The sequence below is a fragment of the Oncorhynchus nerka genome, linkage group LG10 (assembly GCF_034236695.1).
Source record: "Oncorhynchus nerka isolate Pitt River linkage group LG10, Oner_Uvic_2.0, whole genome shotgun sequence".
In the NCBI taxonomy this organism is placed as follows: domain Eukaryota; kingdom Metazoa; phylum Chordata; class Actinopteri; order Salmoniformes; family Salmonidae; genus Oncorhynchus; species Oncorhynchus nerka.
The window spans coordinates 25,971,981-25,983,297 of NC_088405.1; the positions used below are offsets into that span (position 1 = coordinate 25,971,981).

Here is an 11,317-nt window from a genome sequence, read left to right on the forward strand (position 1 = left end):
ACTTACCTACACACACACACACACACACACACACACACACACACACACACACACACCTTTTTGTTCGCACTATTGGTTAGAGCCTGTACGTAAACATTTCACTGTTAGGTCTACCTACACTTGTCGTATTCGACGCATGTGACAAATAAACTTTGATTTGATTTGACTCCAGCAATTCTAATGTCAAATTTATCTGAAACAAGTGTCAATCAGATTAGTCATTGACCTAGCTCTTATCAATAGCTCTTATCAATAGCTCTGATCAAGTTGCATGGAGTATGTTATTATTTATATCAGAAAAAAAGAAAGTAGATTTTCCACTTGGAACCGGTAGGTTCACTAGACCTTATTCATGGTTTCCTCGAGTGTGAAGGTGGTGGAATTAAGTCATGGTCAGAATACAGCATATTTGTAGATACCTCTGCATCACCTTCATTTAGTCTAAACTACATGACCAAAAGTATGTGGACACCTGCTCGTCAAACATCTCATTCCAAAATCATAGGCATTAATATGGAGTTAATATGGAGTCCCCCCTTTGCTGTTATAACAGTCTCCAATCCTTCTCACCCCCTCCCCCCTTAAAAGATTTAGATGCACTATTGTAAAGTGGCTGTTCCACTGGATGTCTTAAGGTGAACGCACCAATTTGTAAGTCGCTCTGGATAAGAGCGTCTGCTAAATGACTTAAATGTATATTAAATGTTTTGGGAAGGCCTTCCACTAGATATTGGAACATTGCTGCAGGGACTTGCTTCCATGCAGTCAAAATAACATTAGTGAGGTTAGACATGATTAGGGCTGGCTCGTAGTTGGTGTTCCAATTCATCCCAAAGGTGTTCGATGGGGTTGAGGTCAGGGTTCTGTGCAGGCCAGTCAAGTTCTTCCACACCGATCTCGACAAACCATTTCTGTATGGACCTTGCTTCCTGCACGGGGGCATTGTCATGTTGAAACAGGAAAGGACCTTCCAAAAACTGTTGCCACAAAGTTGGAAGCACAGAATCATCTAGAATATCATTGTATGATGTAGCATTAAGATTTCCCTTCACTGGCACTAAGGAGCCTAGCCCGAAGCATGAAAAACAGCCCCAGACCATTATTCCTCCTCCACCAAACTTTACAGTTGGCACTATGCATTGGGGCATGTAACGTTCATCTTGCATCCGCCAATCCCAGATTTGTCTGTTGGACTGCCAGATAGTGAAGTGTGATTCATCACTCCAGAAAACACGTTTCCACTGCTCTAGATTCCAATGGCGGTGAGCTTTACACCACTCTAGCCGACACTTGGCATTGCGCATGGTGATCTTAGGCTTGTGTGCGGCTGCTTGGCCAAGGAAACCCATTTCATGAAGGTCCTGACGAACAGTTCTTGAGCTGATGTGGCTTCCAGAGACAGTTTGGAACTTGGTAGTGAGTGTTGCAACCGAGGATAAACATTTTTTTCACGCCACATGCTTCAGCACTTGGCTGTCCCGTTCTGTGAGCTTATGTGGCCTGCCACTTCGCAGCTGAGCCATTGATGCTCCTAGATGTTTCCACTTCACAATAACAGCACTTACAGTTGACCGGGGCAGTTCTAGAATGCCAGAAATTTGACGAACTGACATGTTGGAAAGGTGGCATCCTACGATGGTGCAACGTTGAAAATCACCGAGCTCTTCAGTAAGGCCATTCTTCTGTCAATGTTTGTCTGTGGAGATTGCATGGCGGTGTGCTCGATTTTATACACCTGTCTGCAATGGGTGTGGCTGAAATAGCCAAATCCACTAATTTGAAGGGGTGTCCACATACATTATATATATAAAAGTATCTCTACCCACAATGAATAGCAGGTGAATAGAACACTATAAAGGGAATTCCATTCCATTTCGGGTCGGAATCGGGCCCTTGGAGCACGTCAAACACACAAACACAGTTAAAGATCACTGGCTCATCTCTCTACCACCTGTAGGTGAGTTGTGAGTGTGAAGGTTGTCTTTGTACCCTCCTCAGAGACACAATGCACGTGCAATTAGAAAGTTGAGGGAAATAGAAACCACTTAAAAGGCCGCCACAAATCTATTAATGTTATGATATTTCATAAGGAAAAAAATGTCTGGGATGGATAGATGGTCTGGTTTATGTTGTGTCCCACTGACTCTGATAACAAGTGTCTCCGTTTGCAGGTCAGCTGCACTGGCTGAAACTGAGGACTCACAGAGTGGAGTCCAAAGAAAGAAATAATACATTATCCATGGTGAAGTCAGCAACAATGACCTATTGCATTAATTATGCTACTTTAGATCAATTCATTTGGAGGGTTATTCCCATGTGACTGTACGCATACCAGAGCTAATCCATACCGTTAATAACAAGTTCATAGAATTAGTGACTTAGTTCAAACAAGTAAAACTAAGCAAGGATTACTGCTTTTCATGAGTGAATGAACAAAAACAAAAACCAGCGCATTTCAATGGTAGCCTTTGTTTTACTGTCAAAGGACACTTGATGTTTGTGCCCGTGGGATGCATAACCAGCTGCCACATCTGGATGTTGTTGCCCACCAGACTGTCACACACTGATTCCTTTCTGGTGAGAATTCATGACTCTAAATATCAACAAGGCTGAATCTTATTTGATATAGATTGAATGGAACAATTATGCGTAATCGAGTTATGCTCACTGATTTAAAGTTAGTAAGCCACCAGTAATAATGATTATGAAACACACACAAACAGCACAAATGAAAATTATATGTATAATATTCTTCAAAGCCTTTACCTTTCCCACAAGCTCCCCGTTGAATGAACATAACAGGGGGCTGCTGAAGTTTCAGTGCCCGGTTGCTGACTCTCTTGAGCTCGCAGATGTTACGGTAAGATACACCGTCGCTACCACATACAGGGTCCGTGGTTTTGCAGGCGCAAACGCCGCTCTTCCCTCTTCTTCTGACAGTGGCAGAGTACCCGACTCCGCCGGACACCGAACACTCCAACCCCTCTCCGCACACCGGGTCTCCAAGCTTGCCATGGCCGCCGCACGCTTCGCCCTCTCCAGAGGCACACACGGGGCAGCAGTTACAGTGGTCCAGGACTTGTCCTGCTAAGCACTCCGCTGGCATACGGGGACACATCGCCCTGTGACAACGACTGGGACAGCTGATAACGTACCTATTGGAGATCTGTGCTTCAGCAAGTAGGGATGCCAAGCAAACGGTTACGCACAATATTGACCAAAACATGGTGGTTTACTGTGATACACAGTTTCAAAATATGGGAAAGTAAACAAAAAGTGTCCGGGCTTCTCTAAACTTGCAGTACTTTGGTACATGTGAGCTGAGGAGTGTAGAGCAGAGCAGTTGATGTAAGGGATTAAGAGAAGCTCCACTTCCACTGTGCACCAATAAGCAACTGAGTTTTTTTAGCTGGCACTGCATTTATATAAAAGCCTACTCAATTCCACATGACCCGGCACACTTTCTAGGCAATAACAATACGCATTTCTATGGTTGGTGTGTGTGTGTCACGTGCTAAAGGGAAGCGCTTTGGTATGTATTCATACCTTTTTTCATTAGGCCTATTTGAATGAATTCTATTTTGAAATAGACGAAATTTAGAATATGCTACACATTTGGAATAGGCCTATCCTGGATTAAAAACAATGAAACTGCATTTGCATCTGAGCTGAATAAATCACAATTAAAAAAGATATCTGAATTGAAAAAATTGTTAATGACACAAAAAGCAAACACTTTCTTCAGACCGGGAAGTGACTACTCTTTTCAACCTAGTCTGAGAGCATTTCGTATTATTCTGTACGTAAATCCGAGAACCTTTCTTTAGAATAATATGTGACGTTTCGTATGCTATGCAGTAATTTGAGGATGTCCATCGCCCATTTCGTATTATATGTTACGAATTAGATTCGAATTTGACTCCAATTTCAATCAGATTATTAAAATACTATATGCCAATACCTCGCCATAGTAATAACAGGCAATACCTGCTCTGTTCCTTTGAGAATCATTCGAAATAGCAGGTAACGTGATCTCATCTCACTTTCGCTACTTTTATTGTCGATGGAGCCCCTGAAACACAAAAACAAAATAGACCAATATCTCTCAATTCTAAGGATCACGTCAATTTATTATACACCGACAATATCTTACTTTATCTAGACAATGTACTGCAATCCCTCCTTAAAGCTTTAAAAATCATGGACAAATTCTTCATCTCCATCTCAAGTTGTAAAATAAATCTAACCAAATCTGCCCTACTGCCTCTCAAGACCCCGATGAGGACTCCATCACTACTTATGAAATCCCAATCGTTTCCCATTGTAAATATATGGGAATAGATATACAGTATTTCCTTCCTTCCTAAAATCATTGGCAGAAACTTTAACAGAACACTCAAATCAATTCAATATCCCAGTTGCTTTAACTGGCAGAATATCTATTGTAAAAATGAATATACTGCCACAGCTGAATTTCTGTAGCTCAATGCTTCCCTTGTCTCCCCCTTCTGGCTATTGTGATAAAAACCATAGTGCAGTTTCAAAATGTACATGGCAAGGTAAGTGATTCCAGATCAAATTAACAAACTTGCAAAGAGGGAAAGACGTAGGACTATCCATACCAAACTTAAAACTGTATTTCCAGGCACTAGCATTAAGTCCACCCCCTGGCTGAGTATATAGATACATATGGTGTCTCCTATTGCCCTGGAAGAGGTGGTCTTCACTGATATACCTTAAACAATGTAAACTACGCTTTGGTCCTATTATTGCTCACACAATTTCTATGGCCTGCCCATACTCCAAAATGTCACTATAACGCCTTGCGATCTGGGGGGCGACCTTTTGCATCAACCCAATGGTCGAAATGTTCAATCCTTCTCTTGCCAATAGCATGGACAGTAATGGTTTGAGAACATTCCAAGATTTGAAAGACACTTACACTTATTTAGAACTTAGGTCAGCTACGCTGGCCTATGGAGCACCTTGGGAAATCCAACTACCGAACCATTCAATGATGGGATTTAGAAATAAATTATCTGGGCTCCCGAAAGGACTGATCTCTATAATACACTGAACAAAAATATAAACACAACATGTAAAGTGTTGGTCCCATGTTTCGTGAGCTGAAATAAAAGATCCCAGAAATGTTCCATATGCACAAAAAGCTTTTTTTCTTTTTTTTCTCTCATATTTTGTGTACAAATTTGTTTACATTCCTGTTAGTGAGCATTCATCCTTTACCAAGATAATCTATGTACCTGACAGGTGTGGCATATCAAGAAGCTGATTAAACAGCATGATCATTACACAGATGCACCATGTGCTGGAGACAAATAAAGGCCCCTCTAAAATGTTTAGTTTTGTCACACAACACAATGCCACAGATGTCTCAAGTTTTGAAGGAGTGTGCCATTGGCATGCTGACTGCAGGAATGTCCACCAGAGCTGTTGTCAGATAATTGAATGTTAATTTCTCTACCATAAACTGCCTCCAATGTCGTTTTTTAGAATTTGGCAGTACATCCAGTTGGCCTTCCAACCACAGACTACGTGTGACCACGCCAGCCCAGGACCACCACATGTTGCATGTTGTGTTTATACTTTTGGAAAGCTGATATTCTGAGCAAGCCATGAAAAGTACTTGAACAGAATATGGAATAATATGACCTTGGAATCCCATAGTCCGAACCATCAACATAGACATTTAAAGTTTGTTTGCAGACTCTATTTATACGAAGGAAATGTTTTACGGTGAAATTGGCCCCAACTTCCAACTACTCACCGTGTCTCCTAAATCAGGTAGGCACATTCCTCCATATGATGCGGGAGTGCCCTGCAGTTAAATGCTGCTGGTGACAAATTACAAAGTAAATATTCAATGTATTGCATCTATTATGTTACTTAACAATGACACTTTAGCTCTTTAAATATCTCAAACAATCAGAGATGATTACTGATGGCATGCAGCACAGCCACAAAACTGATGTTGGCTCTTAGATGGCAATCACCTCACTCTCACCCAATGTGTCAGTGAGTACAGGTACTGTTAGAAGTTATAACGTTAGAATTATCGACAGCGAGACTGAATGGTGCTGGTCAAGAAACATTTGAGGCCTGGACGAATATTCTTGACTCTGTAAAGAATAATCTCAGCTAAAGCCCAACACATACATCACATGCAAACAAAATATACAGTATACACTGAGTGTACAAAACATTATGAACACCTGCTCTTTCCATGGCATAAACTCACCAGGTGAAAGCTCTGATCCCTTATTGATGTCACCTGTTAGACTCTGTATGTATTTCTTACATGTTTAATTGTAAAGTGGCAGCCTACAGGTCCATGTTTTATAAACGTGTCACAAAAAATAACAAATACAAATGTGGTCCTGAAAACATTTGCCTTTATATTATATCTTTAAACATTTAAATGTAGCTGTTCAGAGAATCCATTCACGTATGTGTGTGCCATCGTAACATTGCTCACGATGAACTAATATGATCATTCCCCAATCAATAGGAAGCTATACATATAGACTGCCTACAGCAGGAGAAATCACAGGAGAGGTCATGAAGCATGTAGAATTCTGGATTCTCAGCCCTAAACATGCTGTTTTTTTTACTGTTCCCTATATGACTTAGTCACTCTTGGCAACTTACTCAACTCATATAATCGGGCTACAAAAACAACAGAGAGGGTGGGTGTGAGGCGTTCTAGGATTGCTGTGGGTTATAAGCCATTTATCAAATAATTAGTTATCTCAATCTTATTTTAAAAAGTAAACAATTTGCCCATTCATTAATAATTTCATGTGCGGTCAGAAACTAAACAATCAACAGAAACCAATATTTGAGGGAACTTGGGTGATGATGAATCATTTCCAATTTTGTAACAAAGCTAACATTCAAAGCTTTTTCATTCAACCAACATTGTTCATAAGATCATTAGCAAACTGTTTTTTTTGTGGTATTCTAACAGAAAGCTTAAACTGTTTTCTGAAGTTATACAAATTAAAGACTAAACAAATTACTCTCATTAGAAGAAATATTGGCCAATTTCTAGCATGAAAAGCATGTATTCCAATGTTATAGCTCGTGGCTTATATACTGTAGTGTAGCGAACAACAAATCTCTGTCAAGTTGGATGCCTGTGGTGGGCTGTAAAAGATCCACTAAACAGTGGACCAATGAATCACTGCCATAAACTATGATTGGTTATGGGCCAGGGATATTTTAATGACTATGGTTTAATGAGGTGGTTGGACCAATACTCAGGGCCCAGGCATTGAGATGGAGGTTGCCTACGGCCCCTTGTGGTGCTATGGGGTTTGTCTAACATGCTCCTCCCATAACCAAAGGGGTACTTAGTGAGGAAAGCACAGGGATGGAGAGGGTCCTGTTTTCATAATGGTTTTCACTTTGTCTTGCATTGAAAGGGTGAGGGTATGTGGAACAATAGTGACACTGGAGTTCATGAAGTTTGGTGTTATAAACACTCTTCCCATTTGAATGTATAGCTTTGGAGGACAATATTATGTTGTGAAAATAACATGGCAACCTTTAAGGTCAACATCAACCCATTAAAACATATTCAGATGAAAACAACCTGCTTTAGGTTACACCCTAATAAGTTAAAGAAGACGAGATTTGTCTTGCTAACTTGGACCCATTGTTGATGTGAGCTGTATGATTCCGAATGAGCACATGCAGAGGTCTCTCTAGGGCCAAACAGCCACTATATTAGTCAAATCAAATTTTATTTGTCAAATGCACATATTTAGCAGATGTTATAAGGGGCATTGATTAAAATATAGTAGAATAGTGTATACATATGAGATGAGTAAAGCAGTATGTAAACATTTTTAAAGTGACTAGTGTTCCATTACTAAAGTGACAGGTGATTCCATGTCTATGTATATAGAGCAGCAGCCTCTGAGGTGCAGGGTTGCGTAACCGGGTGGTAGCCTGCTAGTGATGGCTATTTAACAGTCTGACGGCCTTGAGATAGAACTCGCTTTGATGCACTTGTACTGACCTCACCTTCTGGATGATAGCGGGGTGAACAGGCCGTGGCTCGGGTGGTTGATGTCCTTGATAATCTTTTTGGCCTTCCTGTGACATCGGGTGCTGTAGGTGTCCTGGAGGGCAGGTAGTGTACCCACGGTGATGCTTTGGCAAGAACGCACCACCCTCTGGAGAGCCCTGTGTTTGCGAGCAGTGCAGTTGCGGTACCAGGCAGTGATACAGCCCGACAATAAGCTCTCGGTTGTGCATCTGTAAAAGTTTCTGAGGGTCTTAGGGGCCAAGCCACATTTATTCAGCCTCCTGAAGTTGAAGAGGCGCTGTTGCGCCTTCTTCACCACACTGTCTGTGTGGATGGACCATTTCAGATCGTCAGTGATGTGTACGCCGAGGAACTTGAAGCTTTCCACATTCTCTACTGCGGCCGTCGATGTGGGTAGGAGCAGTCTCCCTCTGCTGTTTCCTGAGGTCAACGATCAGCTCCTTCGTTTTGTTTACATTGAGGTTATTTTCCTGGCACCACTCCTCCAGGGCCATTACCGTGTAGGCTTTCTCCTCATTGTTGGTAATCAGGCATACTACTGTTGTGTCGTCTGCAAACTTGTAGGCCACGCAGTCGTGGGTGAACAGGGAGTACAGGACGGGGCTGAACAAACACCTTTGTGGGGCCTCTGTTGAGGATCAGCAAAGTGGAGGTGTTGTTTAATACCTTCACCACTTGGGGGCGGCCCGTCAGGAAGTCCATGACAGTGTGCAGTGCAATGTCGATTGCATCGTCTGTGGATCTATTGGCGCGGTAAGCAAATTGAAGTGTGTCTAGGGTGTCAGGTAAGGTAGAGGTGATATGATCCTTAACTAGCCTCTCAAAGCACTTCATGATGACAGAAGTGAGTGCTATGGGGCGATAGTCATTTAGTTCCGTTACCCTTGCTTTCTTGGGTACAGGAACAATAGTGGACATCTTGAAGCAAGTGGGGACAGCAGATTGGGATAGGGAGATTGAATATGTCCATAAACACTCCAGCCAGCTGGTCTGCGCATGCGGCTAAAGACGCTGTCTGGGCTGGCAGACTTGCAAGGGTTAACACGCTTAAATGTCTTACTCACGTCAGCCACGGAGAACGAGAGCCCACAGTCCTTGGGAGCGGGCCATATCGGTGGCACTGTGTTATCCTCAAAGCGGGCGAACGCGTTTGACTTGTCTGGGAGCAAGATGTTGGTGTTTTTTCCCCTTTGTAATCTGTGAATGTCTGTTGTCCCTGCCAACAGTGGCGATTTTAGCATGTACATCTTGGTGGGGGGAAAAAAAGAAATATGTGGCATGCAACACAACACTAAACAATACATTATTACACTAAAACGGTGACAAACAGTGCCCACAAACTGTAAAGCTGTCCCAACACCTTACCACTGCTACAGCTGGCTATCAGCAGAGTCTTGTCTGGCAGCAAAACAGTTCATTCATCCTCATTTAATGCCTTTAAAAAAAAACATAGCTGATTTGGCTGACTTGCTTAAACAAATGTTGGTTTCTACTGACAATTGAAATGTACAAACTATGGCATACGGGGACAACAAGCGGATAAGAGGCAATCGGTAATTTCGATTAAGACAATGAGCAAGTTAGGATGGACATAGTCAATATAACTATTTGTTCAGCACTTTTGAAATGTACAGCGAATTCAGAACATGGGTGTTCTCCCTCTACACCAAGTCAGAACCACGGGATAAATAAAGCAGACAATGAAAGCTCTTACAATATTCGATGATTACATTTTTCTAAAACAGGTTATAGGCTACATGTACACCACCAAGAACAGCAGGCGAAATTAAGGGGAAAATAGACCAAATTATTAGGGTGAGGCACATGGGCTAATAACAGCTTACTACACAACATACACTTAGTATTACTTTTTTAGCTACAGTATACATATCTCCCTGGCATATTACATAATTTATGCAGCAGAATATAAGACATTTTTGGAGCCACCTTGTTGTGCTGTGCTCACTTGAACAGGAAGGTGGAGCAGCGGTCCTTCCTGACGGTCCTTCTTGGGTACATTTTGTCATCAACGTCTGGCATTCTCTGGATTTATGGTGCTTTCAAGACAACTGGGAACTCTGAAAAAAGGTTGAATCATGGTGACATCATTGATCTAGAAAGATGCCCGAGTTCCCGATTTACAATTCCGAGTTGGATGACTGTTCAAAACTTATTTTCTCAGTCTGAGCTAGTTTTCCCCCCGAGTTCCCAGTTGTCTTGACTCACTGAAGTCCGAGACTTCTCAGTTCCGAGTTGAATTGCTACTCCACTTTTTCTCTACTGACGTTTTGCCTGTTTGATTGCCTTGCCTGGAGGGAATAAGTACACTGTTTGTATTCGACCATATTCCCAGTCACCTTGCCATGGTTAAATGTGGTGGTTCGCGCTTTCAGTTTTGCACGAATGCTGCCATCTATCCACCATTTCTGGTTTGGTTGGGTTTTAATAGACACCGTGGGAACAACAGCCCCTATACACTTCCTGACGAACCCAAGTCACCGTGTCCGTGTAAACGTCAATGTTATTCTCTGAGGGTACCCGGAACATATCCCAGTCCATGTGATCAAAACAATGTTGAAGCATGGACTCCGATTGGAGTCTCTCAGAAGCCCAACAAAAGTCACTGTTGCAGGCCAATGAAAGCATAAACAGACTGGGCTACCTCATCCACTTCTTACTGGCCCCGAGTCAATCCAGATGTAGTCGTTTCTGTTTTCCACAAGCAACCGTATGACATCATCATTGGTCACTGTGGGCCTCCATTCGACTAAACACAACTCATACCACCACACCCTGTTCAGACTTGACAGGTCAATGATTGGACACACAAATAATGCTGACTGACCATCATTACCAAAGTTCAGTCTGTATAGGAGGGAGTCAAATGTAGTGGCATTTCTACCCTGGGAAGAAAGTTAACCGTGTACATTTCACCACCAGGGGGCAGAGTGGTCATACAATTAAGTGTGAGGCTACGTAAGAGCAGTTTAACCATTTCTTAGTATTTAGCAGTTTATTCCATTTTTTATGCATTCATAGAATTGTCTGCTTTATCTGGACTTCGTCCTTGATTTTATCTCAAAATGTGTTAATGACTAGTGGGAGTTGTATGAGCAGCTGCTGATCTTGATTGAACTGATTTGCAATAATTAAATCAACACATTAACATTATCAAAGTATTTCTTTCAAGTCATCCACGTAATAAATAGCAACACAATTCAAATCTAGTACACAAGACAAAAAGGA

At 41.9% G+C, this 11,317-nt stretch overlaps 1 protein-coding gene across 1 annotated transcript in view; it reads right to left on the reverse strand.

Moving 5' to 3' along the window:
* The window catches only part of LOC115135062 (serine protease HTRA1A-like), a 39,388-nt gene extending 35,987 nt beyond the window's left edge, over positions 1-3,401 (reverse strand). Inside the window, exon 1 of the mRNA XM_029669298.2 lies at positions 2,767-3,401. Coding sequence (XP_029525158.1) covers positions 2,767-3,226 — 460 coding nt within the window. The 5' untranslated portion in view covers positions 3,227-3,401. The remainder of the gene's footprint in view (positions 1-2,766) is intronic.
* Between the last annotated feature and the right edge of the window lie 7,916 nt (positions 3,402-11,317).